This window comes from Lepidochelys olivacea (assembly GCF_965140295.1).
Source record: "Lepidochelys olivacea isolate rLepOli2 genome assembly, chromosome: 2".
NCBI classification, from domain to species: Eukaryota; Metazoa; Chordata; order Testudines; family Cheloniidae; genus Lepidochelys; species Lepidochelys olivacea.
In genome coordinates, this window is record NC_140412.1 from 40,490,896 (window position 1) to 40,510,587 (window position 19,692).

The following is a 19,692-nucleotide window of genomic DNA, read 5'->3' on the forward strand; positions in this document are numbered from 1 at the left end:
TGTGATCACTCGTGCCTTCTGATGTGCCCGGACGCCATGGTGAGGAACATCGCGGAGAGTGCCCTGCAGGATGCCATCAAGAAGCGAATCATCAGGACCCCCTCCAACCACCTACCTGAGTAGCTTGCTGGAAGGTGAATTTGGAAGAGAGGGGGGAGACTTTGTTTTGCTCTGGACTTGTGCCCGCAATGCTACGCGACGACTAGAGAAGTGTATCAGCTGCCACTGGATGTGGTGTGAGGAACAGGAGCTGGGAGTCCTGGTGCCACAGGTGAAGAACACGGAGTGCACCATCATCACTCCAAGAGCCAGAACCAAGCTGGAGAGGACCCTAAAGGATGCCATCCACTGCCAATACGTGGAAAACCTGAAGCAGAAGCCAGACCAGGACCAGGTCTTCAAAGTGACGTGCAAGTGGGACACCAGCAACCACTTCTTCTCAGGGGCAGCTTCACCTGATTTGCCTACTGGAGGTTCATCCACAGGGCCCGACTCAACTGCATCCCACTGAATGAAGCCGTCTGCCACGGGAATCAGAACAAGCGATGCAGGAGATGTGGCTATGCCAATGCCACGTCCTGTGTAGCTGCAAGCCCCATTCGAGAGCTTGGCAGTTGCAACACAACACCATCCAAGATCGCCTGGCCAGAGCCAACCTTCCCCACAGGTGGCGGGATGTCATAAACTCTGCCATCCCCGGAACCAACAGCTAACTGCAACTGGACATAGTCATCACCAACGAGGACCAGAAGAAGATCATCATGGTGGACGTCACAGTGCCCTTTGAGAACAGGACCCCAGCCTTCCACGATTCCCGAGCTTGAAAGGTAGAGAAATACACCCCTCTAACTAAAACCTTGACAGCTAAGGGCTACCAGGTTCAGATGCATGCACTGATCGTCGGAGCCTTGGGCGCATGGGACCCCAGTAATGAGCGAATGCTGAGAGAATGTGTAATCGGTCAACGCTATGCTCGGCTGATGTGGCAACTCATGGTATCAGATGCCATCACGTGGTCGGGGGACATCTACATAGAACACACCACCGGACATTGGCAATACCAGGAGGGATGAGCTGGAGTGCCAATGAGAAGCACAGTCAGGAAAGTAACTGAAATACTTTCCTCATGGACTGTATTTTCTAAATGGACAACCTACCTAATTCTCAATTACTGAGGGACAATCTCTACTCGTTATATTTTGCTTTCCACAACCAAATCTCTGTACAACTTTTCATGAGTGATGTACCAGAGTATTTGGATTCTAATATCTAAACTATATTGTTAAATCTATTCACCTAAATTTGGATTATTGCTGATTATGTACTCTATGTATTGTACAACTTTTAAAAACAAACTTTGTATTTGTGGATAATCTAAGCACTATACCCAGAATGCAGACACTCTCTTTTCTCAACCTATGTATTATATTTTTTTTAACATTAGTTTTAATAAAATTTTTAAATCTGTTCTTATCAGCTAGGTGCTCAAAAAGCAAATAAACGGGTCAAAGGGTATCAGTATTGAAGGGGAAATTCAGAAGAGTGATAGACCTAATTAGTTAGTGGACTGGGGCACTCAACTACTGTGTTCTGTTTTACTACCAGAATTGCAATTTCTTCCACTGTGGGTACCATGCATGCATTTTTATGTTTTTTGAATAAGTATGCTTACAAAATAAATCCACAATCTTTTGTGTTTCATTTCATACATTTTTTTTTAATTTCCTCCAAGAAAAAAACAACCCTGAACTTTTTTCAGATTGGGGCAAAATCACACCTTGGATCTCCCCTCAAATATTCTCTGCGGTGAAGACAGATGCAAATAAATCATTTAACTCCTCTGTCCCTATTCTCAAATTGCTCTCCTTCCTCCCTGGGAAAAGACTGGATCCTTTGAATTTCATAGGCTTCCAATATACTTAAGTAATTTCTTCTTATTTTGTTTTTACCCCTTTGGCTATTTATCCTCTTCAAATTCCTTAGGCCTCTGAATTCCCACCTTACATTTTACCTACTATAGTTTATTCTATTTTCTCTTGGTTTGGATTTCCATTTTCTGAAACATATCTGTTTGGCTTGAAGAACCTTTCAAACTTTGCCATTTAACCATGCTAGAGTTTTGGGTTTTTTGCTCCCTGATTTCTTTATTGTTTAGGGGCATGCACATTTTCTGTAATTCTGTTATAGCTTGCTTAAGAAACTTCCATGCTGAATTAAAGGATGTCAGCCTGCACTTCTGGCTCTCCTTGCCCTCTGCCAAGAAGCTGGACTCCAGCTCTGGCTCTCTGAACTCCTGCTGCCTGCAATAACACAGGAGGCATGCACTGTAGCCCAACTACCTTTCTCTTATGGAAAAAGCTGATGAGCAAGAGGCAGGTGTAGGCCACTCAAGGACACTAAAAGCAAAATGCTGGGTGCCTAACTGCAGAAGAATGGTAAATTCCATTGTAAAACTTCTGAATTCTTCAGCTTCTTGAGAAAGTGTCAATTTTTGTGGCCAGAAAATCGCAACATCCACAAAGACCCTTACTGAGATGAATGGAACAATTCATTTCTCTCAGAGCTAATATTTCAGGCCTTCTGCAGACTCAGGAAGACAATATTGCATTGGTTTACACTTAGTTTACATTTTCAATGTTTGTAGCACAACCATGTGGGCTAAACACACTGTTTTAAAAATGAAAACAGATTCTAGAGTACAATTCTGTAACAAATTCAGAGGCTCTGGAGCATACAGGGTCCTGACTATAGTCATAACAGGATTGGTTATCATCATAAAAAACAAACAGTACCAAAATGCAGCAGGAGGATTATTTTTCCCAGCTATCCGCTCTACAGTTCTTATTTGGGAACTGCCTGACAGCTCTGTGAACATCCTCTCTAGCTGCATTTAGACAAGACGAGCACTTTATACAGCTTTAGTTGGTCAAATAAAACCAATTGCAAAACTAACTCCACTTTTTTTTAGTCCTTGCTGCTCTTGGAAAGAGCCAGCCCAGTGTCATAATGGACTACTTGTATTACCTTTTTCAAAGAAATGGACATCAGCAGCATTGTTTTGTAGCACAGACTAAGATAACTGCCTCACCAGGCAGTTGCTTTTAGAGATGGAGCTCACGTCTATGTTCTCTCTGCTGGTGCCCTTCTAGACACTGCTCTAAATCCTCAGCTGCCAGCATATAATCTTGGATGACATAAAAGTTTTGAAAAAGATATCCACCATGGAGTCAACATACAATTGTACATAAATCACTGACCTTGTAGGCTGTACTAGAGAAAAAGAGGAAATAAAACTGTTTTTTCCCTTATTTGGCCAAAATAAATACATTTGTTCATGGGGAAAAATAGGTGGAAAAAGAAGCCAGACTTTTTCAGAGAGTTTGAACCAATACATTGAAGAAAGTGTTCATCCTTAGTAAAACCATTACTCATAATTTTGCCACAGTCACTGAATACTTGGATTTAAGTAAACTTGAATAAGGTAACCTGAATTGTCTATGGACTAAGCGAGGCCCGGATTCAGCCAAACACTTAAGTACATGCTTATTTTAAAGCATGTATATAGCTTTGTAAAGATGGATAATAAGCATGTGCTCAAGAGCATTGCAGAATCAGTCCTTAATTTGCATAAACAACTTTTTTTCTGAAAACCCTCCATGTTTTGCATTATGAATCCATGTAGCCAGCTTTTATTTCTTCCACCTCTTGGATTTGCATCACTGTAGCTACTTCAGAATAGTCAAGGAAACAGTTATTGATGAAACTGGCTTAGATGGGGAACATTTGCGGCCCTTTTGAACAAATCGACATCTGCATTCTACAAAATGTCCTTGATGAATAAAGCCCTTAAACCTACTGCTTTGCATTTCATTCAACAATTTCACTTCTGAATGATCTTAAGTTACTACATTACACAGTATAAGGCAGAAAGGCTGAATGTCTCAAATGATGAAGGAAGTGGAAATATAATAATGGAAAAATTATCCTGTATGGCAATATTAAATGCATCCAGAAACTGGTGCCAGGGAGAGAAGCTTGGTGGCTTAGCTTACATCCTCCTATAAATACCATATGCACACAAAAACATTCTGTCATTTAACTACAGTATGCTAAACCTGGATTTAAAAGTAGTTGTATGGGCATTCATTTGCTACAAGCAGTGCTCTATATTACCGTAGAGATTTTTAATCTACCATACTTCTCAGAAATATTATGTCTTTACCTAAAGTTTGGAAGACTTCATTCAGCAAAACTTCATTTACCACTGCAGAACTGACATTTCCAACATGATGAGACCAGCTCTGATAAATAGTTCGTAGCAGAAGGGTCTGGGCTCTAGTTGCTTGAACTGTCAGATTTGGAAGTTCAAATATGCATTCTGTTAGTGGAACATGAGATCGCTTGGTCCTGTTTTAAAAATTGAAAAACAAAATAGAAAGTGATTAATTTAGTACATAGCACTGGCAAATATACCAAAAAACTGTAATCATGAGAGCTGAGGCTGCAAGCAGCTAGCTTTTAAGGCTTGAATTGCACTTTATAGGTGGCATTTCATAGTTTACAAAAAAAATCACTAGATTACAAATATGATTAGATATCGAAAGAAATTTCTTTTCTTATCTGCCTAAAAAAACAAATATGTCATACACTATTAGAAAGAATAACTGACTTTTCCTGCCTTCATCCTGATTATCTCAACATTTTAAAATGTTTAAATTAAAAACAAAACAAAAAACAAACAAACTTGTCATACTGATGCGTTCCCACCAAACTAGTACTTGGTGTTTTCACTCTTGTAAATCAAAGCATCGGGCACATGTACAGCAACCACATTGTGTGCATAAAATACAGAACAAACAACAGGAAAATTAATTATAGGGTTATAGTCCATTGGCGAGTGCTGGTGATGACAAACCACAAGAGCAAAGCTCAAATAGATAATCTAATCCCCAGAACTCCTCAATGATATTATTGCTCCATAATTCAAATATTCTGGAGAGGTTTTTAATATAAAATATGAATCAAGGCACTTGCTCCCGCTGTGCTCCAACTAATGCTGCCTTCACCTTTTCCTTCTCCCACAGCTGCTACTGTTACCATCTTCCAACCTCAGATGCCCCAAACTGCTACTACAGATCTTCCCCTAAGTTCTCACCACTTCCATTGTTGATCCTTGCTCACTGTCCATCCTCTCTCTATCAGTACTGCTTTTCCAGATACCCCTATCTTGCCCTACTTCTGAACCTTTCCCCTAACCACCCCACTAGATCTAGCTGTTCTATTTTCTATCTATATATTTGTGACCCACCACTAGAATATCTGAACATTTGCCAAATATTTATGGATTTAGCCTCATAAAACCCGACAGTCATTTTTCTGATCTTAACTACATCTAAAGGTAGTAAAAGGGATATAAATTATGTACATATAAATACAAAATATTAATATACACAATATTTTTTTTAAAAAAATTTACACATTAGTTATAGATTTGGCAATTTAGCTGTTTAACATTACTAAAATGGAGGAAAGTGTTTATAAATTGCATCATTTGAAAATGTTTTAAAAAAATGTAGTGAGTCACTAAATGAAAAATCTGTTATGTTCACTAGCAGAGAAAAATAATTAAAAAACAGCCACGCTGACAGTATCTCGGCAAATAAAAGTAACAGAAATGAGTTTTTCCTCACACCTCATACTTAGAACTCACTGAATATGCACTCTATTTAGCCACTATCGGTTTTCAAACTCTTACTCAGATTTGATCCCTTTCACTGCATTATCTTAATTTATTCCCAGGCACATCTGCTTGCAACAGCAGCACTTCTGGGAATGACCTAAAAATACATTTGTAGCCCACTGAACACAATGCAGGCAAGTAGCACTTTACATCAGTAGTCAGGGGTTACATTTTTCATTAAAAGAAGAGTACTTGTGGCACCTCAGAGACTAAACAATTTATTTGAGCATAAGCTTTCGTGAGCTACAGCTCACTTCATCGGATGCATCCAATGAACGGAGCTGTAGCTCACGAAAGCTTATGCTCAAATAAATTGGTTAGTCTCTAAGGTGCCACAAGTACTCCTTTTCTTTTTGTGAATACAGACTAACACGGCTGTTACTCTGAAACCTGTCATTTTTCATTAAGCTTCAGGTAATATCTATATGTTATAAACAACAAATAAATGTATCATATTCACTAAAAACCACAAACATACCGATAGTTTCATCCTGCAGTTTCTTGCTCCAAAATATATCTGAAATCTGACACTTTCTTGTCCTTACCCTAATCATCTGCCTTAATCACAGCAATTGTTCTTCCTGACATCTACATCAGTCCCCAGCAATCTTTCCAAAATCCTATCAATGCCACCAAAATTATTTTCCATACCCATCATTTAGATATGGTATCATCCATTTGGAATCCTTTGACTGGCTTCCCAGTGCCCCATACATCAAATTACATTTATCTTCACTTTCAAGGTCCGACACTACACTTACCAAACACACCTCCTTGATCTCAATAATTCTGCATATTCCACTCTTACTCTGACAGGGATACCAGCTTTGATGCCCCCTTTCTTTCCTTCTCCAACTTCTGTCTCCAGATCCCTTTTCTCCACCCCCCACCCCCGCATACTGTTCCCTATGCATGGTATATACTCCCAATCACTGCACACAAAGGCATTACCCACTCCTAATTCATATTCTGACAAAAAACTCATTTTTCCTGTGTTGCCTACCAGCAAGTTAACTAACAAGATTTTTTTAATTGTGTGTAAATATACATTTTGTATGACCAAGTGAGTGTGCCTATATCTGTGTATCTCCATGATATCATGTTAACCCATGCCCTTCCCCATCCCTTTTATTATCTGCTTATATTGTGGTGGTGCGCAGAGGTCTCAATCAAGATTGGAGCAAGATTGTAAAAGAAGCTGCTTATACACAAAGACATGGTCCCTGCCCCAAATAGTTTACAATTCAGCGCCCTGATCCCATAGACACTTTCATTTTTATATTTCAGGTTACTCATACAAGTTGTCACAGAACCATAGGGTTACAAGTGAACGCAAGGATCATCTAGTCTAATCCCTTGCCAAGATGCAGGATTTGTTGGGTCTAAACCATACAAGAAACATGGCTATCCAGCCTCCTTTTGAAAACCTCCAGTGAAGAAGCTTCAACAACATTTCGAGGCAGTCTGTTCCATTGTCCTACTGTTCTTACTGTTAGGAAGTTTTTCCTGAGATTTAATCTAAATCTGCTATGCTGTAGTTTGAACCCACTGCCTCATGTCCTGCCCTCTGTGACAAGAGAGAATAACTTTTCTCCATCTTTTTTATGGCAGCCTTTCAAGTATCTGAAGACCGCTACTGTATCCCCCCTTAATCTCCTCTTTTCCAAACTAAACATACCCAATTCCTTCAACCTTTGCTCATACGCCTTTTATTCCATCCCTTTGATCACCTTTGTCACTCACTTCTGGATCCTTTTCAATTTCTCTTCATCCTTTCTGTATATGGTGACCAAAACTGGACCCAGTACTCGAGCTGAGGCCTAACCTGCGCTGAGTAGAGCAGTACTATCACCTCTTGTGACTTGCATGGTATGCCTCTGTTAATGCAACCTAAAATTGCATTTGCTTCATTTTTTTATTTTTTTTGTAACAGCATCACATTGCTGACTCATGTTGAGGTTCTGATCCACCACATCCCAGATCCTCTTCAGCAGTGCTGCTGCTGCCGCCAAGCCAGTTTTCCCTCACTCTGTGCATTTGGTTTTTCTTTCTTAAGTGTAGCACCTTACATTTGCCTTTGTTCAGTTTCATTTTTTTATCTACAGCTCAGTTCTCCAATTTATCAAGATTCCTTTGAATTTTAGCTTTATCCTGCAAAGTATTGACAACTCCCACTAGCTTTGTGTCATCTGGAAACTTGATCAGTATGTTCTCTGTACCTATATCCAGGTCATTAATAAAGATGTTAAACAACACCGGATCCAGAACAAGATCCCTGTGGAAGCGCACTTGAGACCTCCCTCCAATCCCACATCATTCCATTAATAGTTACTCTTTGTCTGCAGTTGTTTAACCAATTATGTATCCACTCAATGGTAGTTCCACCAAGCCCACAATTCTCCTGCTTACCTATCAGAATGTCATGTGGGACAGTTTTCAAAAGTTGTGCTGAAGTCCAAGTATATTATGTCCACCACATTCCCCCTATCCACCAAAATCAGTTACCCCGTCAAAGAAGGAAATCAAGCTGGTTTGGCATGATTTGTTCTTTGTAAATCCATGTTAGCTGCTAGTGATTACCTCTTCATCCTCCAGGTAGTTGCAAATTGAATGTTTTATACTTCGCTCTAGTAGCTTCCCAGTTCTCAAAATCAGGCTGACTCATCTACATTTCCCTAGCTCCTCCTTTTTAAAGATGGGCATTACATTAGCTCTTCTCCAGTCTTCTGGGACCTCCCCTGTCATCCATGAGTTTGTAAATATTATTACCAGTGGCTCTCAGATTTCTTCAGCTAATTCCTTCAGTACCTTCAAAAAGTGAATAGCATCCAGCCTGCTGATCTGAATTCATTTAAATTGTACAGAAGATCTCTGATGTGTTCTTTACTTATCTTGATCTGCATCCTTTCCCCTTTATTCTCTATGGTAACTTTGCTAGTCGTCTGGTCACGTTATTTTTTGTGACAAGACTGAAGCAAAGTAGGCCTTGAGCAGTTCTACCTTTCTATCATCTTCCGTTACCAGTTCAACTTCTCCACTGAGCAGCAGACCCCACACAACTCTTGATCTTTCTTTTTTGTCTGACATATTTGAAGAACCCCTTTTTGTTATCTCTAACATTTCTAGACAGCTGCAATTCATTTATTACCTTGGTTTTCCTGATTTTGTCCCTAAATGCTTATGCTATTTCCAAGTATACTTCCTTGGTGACATGTTCTTCCTTCCATTTCCTGTATGTATCCCTTTTGGTTTTTAGATTAGCTGAAAGGTATCTTGTGCAGCACACTGGCCTCCTTTAGCTCTTCTTTTTCTTCTGCATCAGAATAGCTTGATGTTGAGCCTCTAGTATTACATCTTTTAAGAACTGCCAAACCCCTTCAACTCCTTTTCTTCCTAATTAGTCTTTCCATAGGACCTTGCCTACTATTTCTCTGAGTCGGTTGAAATCTGCCTTTCTGAAGTCCAGTATCCTTGGTTTGCTGTTCTCATGTCCTCCTTTCCATAGGATCTTGAATTCCATCAGATCATGATCACTTCCCTCCCAAGTCCAAGACCACCTTCACGTTCACAACTAATTCATCCCTGTTGCTCAAAAACAGATCCAAAATGGACGACCTCCTCGTTGTTTCCTCAACTTTCTGAATCAGAAAGCTATCCCCTACACATGCTAAGAATTTGCAGAACATATTATATTTTGCTGCAATACTCTTCCAACAGATATCAGGGAAGTTAAAATCCCCCATTAATAGCAGCTTATGTGTCTTAGTTAATCTTATTACAGGCTTATCGAATAACTCATCCACTTCCTCTTCCTGATTTTGTGGTCTAGAATAGACCCCCCTGTAAAATCCCTACTGTTCTTTTCCCTTGTTGTCCTCTGCCAGAAACTTCCAGTAAGTCTGTTGCTCACTTCCCCTTGGACCTCGGAACAAGTGTATACATTCTTGACGTACAGCGCAACACCGCTTCCTTTTTTCCCATACCTATTCTCTCCAAACAAGCTATATCCCTCAATACTGGTACTTCAATCATGGGAGTTGTCCCACCAAGTCTATTTGATGCTAATTAAGTCATACTTTTCTTCATATACAATGACTTCCAGTACATCCTGCTTGTTCCCCACACTCTTTGCATTTGTGTAAAGGCATGAAAGATATTTTGCAGACTGTCCTGTTGCTTTTCTTTTTGCCTTTTTAATGCAGTTGTAATTTCTAGACCCTTCTCCCATAATTACTCCCTTCCCTTTGTTCTCGTTACTTGAGCCTAGAGGTACATTGGCTGGATTTTTCTCACCATCCTTCATAGGACCTAGTATACAGCTCTTCTTATCAGGTTAGCCAGATGATGTCAAAAGAAACTCTTCCCAGTATTTGACAGATGGAACCGATCCTCGCACAGTAATCCTCTTTCCTAGAACATCAGCTCATTGTCAACAAAGCACTCTCACTGTCACCACCTGCATAGCCACACATTTACTTCCACGATTTAACGGTCATACGGTCACAAAGTCATACAGACTTCAATGGGAATACTGACGGAAGAAGAGTTAAACATATGATATGTTTTTGTAGGACTGGTGCCTAATGTAAAATGAGACACAAGTGGGTGCAGGAAACAAAAAAAAGGTGGGGGGGGGATGGAGAGTATAGCAGCAATAAGTGGTTAAATAGGCTAGTTTTATATGAAGGTGGTGGTCTGGGAATACATAAAAATTAATTACTATAAACATTTTTTTGTTTGCTACCCTTACTTGTCATGTTACATCTAAAAAATTACAGACTGGAAGCTCTTAAGGCCCGAGGGAAGAGCACCTACAACTATAAAAGCTACACTAGTTGAGCATACCCAAATGAGGTACTGAATTCCCTGGGCATCATGGACATGCCAATATTTCCTACACTGTGCCAATCACTTTTGGTGCAGTGCTATGATAACCCACCAAAGATTGTTCTACTACAGGGGTCGGCAACCTTTCAGAAGTGGTGTGCCAAGTCTTCATTTATTCACTTTAATTTAAGGTTTCGCGTGCCAGTAATACATTTTAACATTTTTTAGAAGGTCTCTCTCTATAATTCTATATATTATATAACTAAACTATTGTCATATGTAAAGTAAACAAGGTTTTCAAAATGTTTAAGAAGCTTCATTTAAAATTAAATTAAAATGCTGATCTTACACCGCCGGCCCGCTCACCCCGCTGTCAGCCTGGGGTTCCATTCACCGAGGCCAGCAGCAGGCTGAGCGGGGCCTGTGGCTGGGACCCCGGCTAGCAAGGGGCTGGCAGCCAGAACCCCAGACCAGCAGTGGGCAGAGCTGGGCCAGCAGCTGGGACCCCAGCTCAGCCCGCTGCCACTCAGCCCACTGCCGGTTTGGGGTTCCTTCCGCCAGCTCCTGCCAGCCAGGGTCCCGGATGCTGGCCTCACTCAGCCCGCTGCCAGTCTGGGATCCCGGCCCTGCCCACATAGAGTAGGTACCTACCTTCTCCCTGGTTCTAACCCATTCTCTTCCTCTCTCTCTCTGCACTGAGCTGAGGGTGGGAGTGCATTGAGCACAGGGCTGGGGGTGAAGGAGCAGGCTGGGGTTTGGGGTGTAGGGTCTGGCCAGGAGCTAGAATGAAGGAGGGGGCTCAGAGTTGGGGCAGGAGGTTTGGGTGTGGAGTGCTTACCTGGGCAGCTCCCATTTGGTGCGAGGGGTGCAGGTGGTAATGTGGGGTGTGCAGGAGCTTCCGTTTGGTGCTCAGGGTGGGGGTGGGAATGTGGGGGGTGCAAGAGTCAGGGCATGGGGTGTGGGGGGACTGGGTATGTGTGGGGTGCAGGAGTCAGGGCACAGGGTTGGGGGCATGTGAGGGGGGTGCAGGGGTCAGGGCAGGGGGCTGGGGTGTGGGCTAGGGTCATGGGGGTGCTCCCAGCCCCCTGACCAGAGCGGCTCACAGCAGGGGGCTGGAGGGGATATGCCCTGATTCCACCCCACTTCCCCAAGACCCCGTCCCCACCTCTTCTCCGCCTCCTCCCTGGAGCAGCGAGCGCGCTGCGGCTCCGCTTCTCCCCCTCCCTCGCAAGGGCCATCAGCTGATCGGCGGCAGGGAGGGAGAGGAGGAGAGGCAGGAGCCCAGCACGCTGCGGGAAGAGGCAGGGCAGGATGGAGCTTGCCTGCCCTGCAGCAGCAGCTGGCAGGACCCAGCTTCTTCACCCTGCCCCCATGGGGGGGAGGGGAAACGGAGAAGAGCAGGCCAGGGCGGGCAGGATTTTTAATGGCATACTGCTGCCTGCCTGGGTCCCAGCCGCGGGCCCAGGTTCGGCAGCGGGCTGAGTGTGCCATTAAAGATCGGCTCACGTGCCATCTTTGGCACACATGCCATAGGTTGCCGACCCATGTTCTACTATCTGTGCCCCATGCTAGAATCTGAGCCTGCTACTCTAGTGTTATTCAAGCCCAAGTTATGTTGTCTCTCAATGCAAACAGCTCATATGGGAACTACAAAAATAAAAGTTATGTTGAAGAGGAATTCACCGTGGAAATACATGTAATAGATAGATAAATAAATAAATATTAATAGATATATTAATGTATAAGACCCAAGACAAAAACATTATGCAGAAAGAGGGGAGACACAAGTCTCATATTACTAGTCCCCTCTCTCTAACATGGCACAAGACACCACTAGCCATGTAAAGAGCAAAAGTCAAAGTTACAACAGTCACAAGCCGGAGCCCAAAAATACATGTTAGCAGAGCCTTTGGCAGCCATTAACAGAAAATCTCGAAATTTCCCTGAAGGCAAACCAGTGTAAGTTGATGTACTACTATGGTCAGAGTTCTTCCTACCAGGCCTTCTCTCAAGCCATGCCCACTTTCATAACATGGATCTCAATGCATTAGTGTCACTGATCCATTTTCCTTCATGTCTCTTAAAAATACGCTCTTCTCCTTTTTCTTTTCACAGTATGATTTCTTTGGTTTTAATGTCTGGCTCCTTAAACTAAATGCTTCCAATTCCCTTAATATGTAATCTGACAGAAGAATGTTTCATAACATACATTTGAAAGAAAGATAGCAGAACATAATGGCACAGAACTCCTATTCAGCAAAAAATAGGACAAATATAATTATAAATGCATGTCTCTATAGTAAGGCTTTTCTAATGACTAATAAATGTACTTGCAGAGAAAAGGGGATATCCAGAGAGCTGCAACACTACTGACTTACAGTGTAATATCTTGGAAAAACTTCATTTTAAAAACTAAGACTATTCATTTAATCTGCAGTGCAGCTACTGTACTGAACTACAGTGACTTTTACACTGACAGATTTAAGGTAAAAGATTCCCTGATGGGTAGTAATAGTGTATTAAACAAAAACATTTTTTACAATATGCAAATTCTAAACTTACTGTAGTTTTTAATAATACCATAGGGACAAAATACATTATTCATTTTCAGAGAAAGGAAAAGTGAAGAAAATAAATCCTTTTATACACAGAAAGGCAGGAAACAAAAAAGGAGAAAAAAATTGTACTGTACCATGTGTGCAGCAAATGTTTCTTACAGGAAATTTTAACTAGGACTGGCTAACGATGAAAGTGCATTTTATAATTCAAATTTTATTATAATGGTTTTGAAGTACAAACAATGCATTTAAAAGCACTATATAATATATATTTGCTACCAAGCTGCACCTGTTAATACAAAATATCCACTATTAATAAATTTCATGAGCTATATTTAACCAGCTTTTATGACCTAGCAGATATATTCAAACAAATATAAACGAATATTCAAGTAAAACTAACTTTTTCACTGAACCAAGTCAGATCTTTATTTCAACTTAGTGCCATTACATTTTGGTAGATCATTTTAGGTCCTATGAAATAACTGAATATGAATTCGTACTAAAATTCATCATATTAAAACATTGTAATTATGTAACTGATGGCTTCTACACTTTAAAAAGCACTAATCAAATAAAAAAATCTTATTAACAATAATAGAAATAATTGTTTCTCAAATCTTGCTTATATCCAGAGTTAAAGTTCAGATCTGAACATATGTTCATTTAACAAAACAGGTTAAAAAAATATCAATTCAAACATTATTCTCCAGGGCAAAATAAATCCTAATGTAACTAGCGGGTTAGGCAACTCATTAAAGCTAAACTTGGACAAATTCCAGGATAAATTTAAGGAAATAGGAACAAGTAAGTCTTGCTGTGTAGTGGCATGGAGTGAAAATGAATCTGTCCTAATTAAATGATTTTTAAATACACTTTGCTGTACCCAGTTTGCTGACAAACTGTAACACAGACTTGCTGAAATATTTGGATAAATCTGGCATATCATTAAAGAAAATAGTTTTCTTCACTGTTTTTGAATGAAATCATGAATTGTTCCTTATTATGCTCCAAGCATAGGCATTAATATAACCAATCCATGCAAGTTCACAGGGCTGCCATGAAATATTTGCAGTGTGTAGACTTTAGGAACAGCAACCCATTCTTTTAAAATCAACACCTCATAGTGATTGAAAGAATATAGTGGTGAACAGCTGGCTCCAGAGGTTTATACAGAGTCCCAAAATGCAAGTCTGGAACCTGCAAAATGTTTCCAAAAATTTAATTTTTGTTATTACTCATATCCTGTACAGTAAAATACGATTAGTTCATTTTTTCCAAAATAACAAAACTGGTAACCTGTAACTAGAACCTAGTGAATGTACTTTAAAAGAACCTGAATGTACTTTAAAAGCCTAAATAATATTGGTAGACATTCTAACAAATTTGTTTGTTTGTTTGCCTGTCCGACTCCTATCCACAACCCCCTCCCCCTGACAGGCACTCACCGGCAGCAGCAGGAAGTGGAGCAATGTGGCCCCAGCCCACTCCGCTTTCCTTGCCCTGGCCCTGGGGGGTGGGAGGGCAGGTCCCACACTCACCTGCGGCGGGAAGCGGAGCGCCATGGCTGGGAGCTGGCAGAGTGGAGCAGCCTGGGGCTGGGCTGCTCTGCTTCCGTCGCTGCCGGTGAGTGTGGGGGGATTTAATTGGGGATTGGTCCTGCTTTGAGCAGGGGGTTGGACTAGATGACCTCCTGAGGTCCCTTCCAACCCTGATATTCTATGATTCTATGATCCCTTCCCCCAAGCCCCCTCCCCCGAGTGACATGGCTGGAGCCAGGGCGAGGGAAGTGGAGCGGGCTGCTCCCGGCCCCAAAAGGACCCCCGCACAGCTCCTGCCTCCCAGACCCTGAGGGGGGGAGCCCCTGACCACCCCCGAGTCCCTCTGCCCCTTATCCAACCCCTCAGCCCCGCCCCGGCACCCTTAACACGCTGCTCTGAGCAGCGTATCGGAGCTTTACTGCATTGTATGCAAACCCGCGTTATACCAAGTTGCGTTATATCGGGGTAGAGGTGTAATTCAAACACTGATTTCTTTGATCCTCCATTTAAACTGATAAAAACTTCAGAACAAAGTCATTTATATTGCCAGCACCACAATTTCAAGCCCTAAATTTATCGTCTTTCGAGCAAGAATTATTAGATAATCCAATCAATGACTATACAAGTGTGTTATTTAATTAATAAAGAATACCAAAACTCTGAAGAGAAAAAAGAAAAAAAATAATCCAATGATGACTAACAAATGTTTTTAAAATACTGAATTCCAGTCACTATGATATGCCATGCAAGTTATGAGCCTCATTTTCTCCTTATAGGAGGAAATTTTATCTTCTAGAGATAAAGGATGGTATCTTTTTACTCCTGAGGCACTAAATTACTACAGTGATGAGTGCTACAGAAATGCCAGTAAAACAAATGAAATAAAAATATAAAACTAACAGATGCAATAATAATTTATTACTTTGCTCCATTAATAAACCTCAAGTGTGACCCATAAGAGGTCACCTCTACTTACTTTAAAGTTTTGCATAACTGAGCGTGTGGCATCTTATTTTGGTCTCTCAAATGAGTGAAATTTCAGGGAGTACCACTAATTTTTCCAATCTGACCTCTATAAAGCATGCTAGTCAGACAATTCATCACAATGGGGAAACCACTAAATTATGGTATTCACAAACCAGTGTTTTTCTGTTTAATGTAAAGACAGAAGAGTCTGGCTGGGTAATAATGAAGTTTCATTTCTGTCTAGAATAAATCTATAATAAGTTTAGAATAAATCTAAAGTGTGGAATTCTAAAATTAGGAATATAACATTGATAAAAATGTTAAATAGCATAGGGCCAAAAACCAATCCTGGTGGGCCCGCATCAGAAACACACCCACTTGAAGATGATTCCAAATTTACGATTACATTTTGAGTCCTGTCACTTAGCCAGCTTTTAATCCATTTAACGTTTGCCGTGTAAATTTTGTATTGTTCTAGATTTTTAATCAAAATGTCACACAATACTACCAGCTGAGGAAGCTTCTTTCGTTGTGAATGACAGCACCTGGCTAAAGCCATTAAAGCTAAAAAAACCATTTCCTCATAGTATTTATAAATCTAATATTGTAGCATTATGCTCCTGTATGAGAACTTAAAAGTTAAACTGATTAAAAACTGACTAGACACAAAAGTGAAACTAAATAATCCATCTTCATCTTCCAAGCTCAGGAGATGGAAAAAGTAAACACAGGAGGAAGTATTATAGATTTCTAAAATTCTTTCCGTTTTAACAATCATAACTTTAACACACACACATATCAACTCTTGCATGGGAAACAGAGAACAGGAGCTGGCAGGTCAAAGGAAAAAAAAGTAAAATATATTATTTTAAAAACTAAATGTACATTAACTTTTAAGTCTGCCAAAATATTATGCATAATTTAAGACTGTGAACTCCCTCCCTAACCCAAGTTTTGTAGTTAATCTTTCCATTTTAATTATTTATTCTTACAACACTTTGGAAATTTGTAGATTACAGAGGTGGAGCTTCAATTTAGTTTGCCTCCTGGCCCCAAAGACTGAAGTTGATGGGCCTTAGGACACTCCCTGAAACAAGCATATGGAAGGATGGGAAGCCATGGGGTCCTCTCAGAAGACCCCTGAGATAAAGGGGAAGACCTGTCTACTGGGATTAGGACTGGTGGCTTTGTAGGAGCCAGCATAGGACTAGGGGGAAAGGGTCAGGTAGGCAGGAAGGGACCCTAGATAAGAACTACCTTGCTGGCTGGGGCAAAGATAGGGGTGCCCTGGGCAGGAGCACCTGGGAGAGGGGGTGGAAATCCAAGGATTTCATAATCTCATTATAAGCTCTCAATCAGGCCACAAGCCCAGTGTCTTCATCTCCCCCCTGGCCCGGAGACAGTGGAGCAGGAGAACGCAGAAAGGGGTGGAAAGCTGCAGAGCCAGAATGTTCACACAACTGATTCCAGCCTGACATGAGGAAGGTTGGAAGGGGGAGGAATAGGCTCCCATTATTTCCCCCTCTTCCAGGTTTCTAATGTAAGGGGAGGCATCAAATGAAGTCCTTTAAGGGGAGAAGATTGGGAAGGTCTGGGGGTGAAGATAGGTGTCAAAAAACATGCTGAAGCAATGGCAATATGTGAAAAGGTAGTTAAGCTGAAAGGCTTGCAGAGGAGGGTGTGAGGGTGGGGAAAATGCTTGGAAGATGAGAGTGGGTGGTGAGAGTGTGTACTTTGGAAGAGGAAGTGAGGGTTAGGAAAAATGAAATTTCTTTGTGGAGATAGAAGGGGACGGCGGCTGTGGAATGAAATGCTGATGATGGGAAGGGGAAGAGAATTAAATGCTGGAGTCCAACTCTTTCCTTCCTTTGCTGTTCTCTCTATTCTGTTTTTGCACGCCAGCTCTCTTCTCAGTTCTAAGTACTCCTATGAAAATATATTCTGACAGAGTCAGGCCAGATGGCTACAGGAGAGTAATAGAAGGCAGATATATTAGTCCAAGGTTAAGTAGGTCCCTTTTCCCTGGGTAAGGTAACAGGAAAGGTTCCAGAATAATCAGGAACCTTCTGGAGACAATTAAGACAGACAGGCTGATTAGAACACCTGCAGCCAATCAAGAAGCTGCTAGAATCAATTAAGGCAGGCTAATCAGGGCACCTGGGTTTAAAAAGGAGCTCACTTCAGTTTGTGGTGCACGTGTAAGGAGCTGGGAGTGAGAACGCATACTGTTGGAGGACTGAAGAGTACAAGCATTATCAGACACCAGGAGGAAGGTCCTATAGTGAAGATAAGGAAGGTGTTGGGAGGAGGCGGCCATGGGGAAGTAGCCCAGGGAGTTGTATCTGTCGCACTGCTGTTCCAGGAGGCACTCTAGACAGCTGCATTCCACAGGGCCCTGGGCTGGAACCCGGAGTAGAGGGCAGGCCTGGGTTCCGCCCAAACCTCCCAACTCCTGGTCAGACACAGGAGGAGTTGACTTGGACTGTGGGTTCACAAAAACGGCCAAAATGCGCGCCGCCGTGAATCTCCAAGGCAAGCAAATCTGCCAATAGGCGCAAGACCCACCAAGGTAGAGGAGGAACTTTGTCACAACTGGTGTCAGAAGCGGGATTTGGTGTGCACAGCACGGCAGAAGGAGGAGGGTGTTTTGGAAAAAATAAAAGGCGGGGGAGAGGGTTTTTTTTTTTCCCCACCACAATGGAAGATGTAGTGCGGGCACTGATACAAGCCACAGCCGCCCAGCAGGAGACAGTGCGGCTGCAGCAAGAGACTAATCGCCTGCTGATGGACCAGGCTGCTCAAGACCTGGCTATGTTGCGGGAACTGGTAAACCAGGTAAAGGCCCGTACAGCGCTGAATCGCGGCCACGATGGGACGCAGATCATACGAGCCAGCAATTGGCTGCAGAAAATGACGTGGGAGGATGATGTAGAGGTATACCTCCTGGCCTTTGAGAGGACAGCCCTGCGGGAGGCTTGGCCCCAAGAACAGTGATCTGGCATCCTCGCTCCATTCCTGTGTGTGGAGGCCCAGAAGGCCTACTATGATTTGCCTGAAGAGGCTGCAGCAGACTACCCCCAACAAAAGGCAGAGACCCCAGATTTGGCCAGGATAACAATCACTGTGCAGGCCCAGAGATATCATGAGTGGAGGTACCAGGAAAAGAAAACCCCGAGCCCCAATTATATGACCTCATCCATCTGGCATGAAAGTGGTTACGAACTCAGTCCTGGAGCCCGCAGGAGATACTAGAAGTTCTTGTCATCGACCAGTACGTGAGAGGACTACCGCCAGACCTTCGCGCCTGGGTAGGCCAGAACGAACCCTCCACCTACGACGAGGTAGAAAGGTGAAGGACACCGAGGGAGCTGACCCGACCAGTTAAGGAAGAAGCACCCCAGGTTAAACTAGCAGCACCAAGCCCTAGAGCTCAGGTGGAAAAAGAGGAGAGCCCAGGTGGAAAAAGAGAGGGGCTGAAGGCCCACCAGAAGCCACAAAGAGTCGGAGCACTGAGGGGGAAGAGGATTGTGATGTTAGACTACCCAAACCAAGAGACTGGGGAACGCCTAGAGCCCCATACAGATGTTACGCCTGTGGGGAGTGGGGACACATAGCTGCACAGTGTCCCAAGGCCGAGGAGCCTATGCAGTGTAACCTGGGGAACTGGGTAGACCATGCTCCCTAATCTACCTTGTGGGGGTCTCACTAAACCCACACATGTACACCAGACCAGTGAAGCTAAATGGGGTAGAGACCACAGCACTGGTTGATTCGGGGAGTGCTATCACGCTTGTCTCGGGGAAGCTCGTGAAGCATAGTCAGCTACTGTGGGCTAAGCGTACGGGGATAACATGCGTCCATGGGATAGTTGGTTATTACCCCACCATCCCAGTAAAAATCGAGATTCAGGGGAACACTACTGAGGTAGCAGCAGGTATAGTCCCTAAACTCCCATACCCAGTGCTCATAGGGAGGGACTTCCCATGGTTTGGAGACTTATTCTCAGTATGGAAATTGGAGAAAGGGGGAAGCCCTGAAAGTAGTGAGGCATCCACAGTAG

At 42.4% G+C, this 19,692-nt stretch overlaps 1 protein-coding gene across 1 annotated transcript in view; it reads right to left on the reverse strand.

The window, feature by feature from the left end:
* The window catches only part of VPS13B (vacuolar protein sorting 13 homolog B), a 928,263-nt gene that overhangs the window by 681,624 nt on the left and 226,947 nt on the right, over positions 1 to 19,692 (reverse strand). The window contains exon 17 of the mRNA XM_084621078.1: positions 4,223 to 4,407. Within this exon, the coding sequence (XP_084477204.1) occupies positions 4,223 to 4,407 (185 nt within the window). The remainder of the gene's footprint in view (positions 1 to 4,222; positions 4,408 to 19,692) is intronic.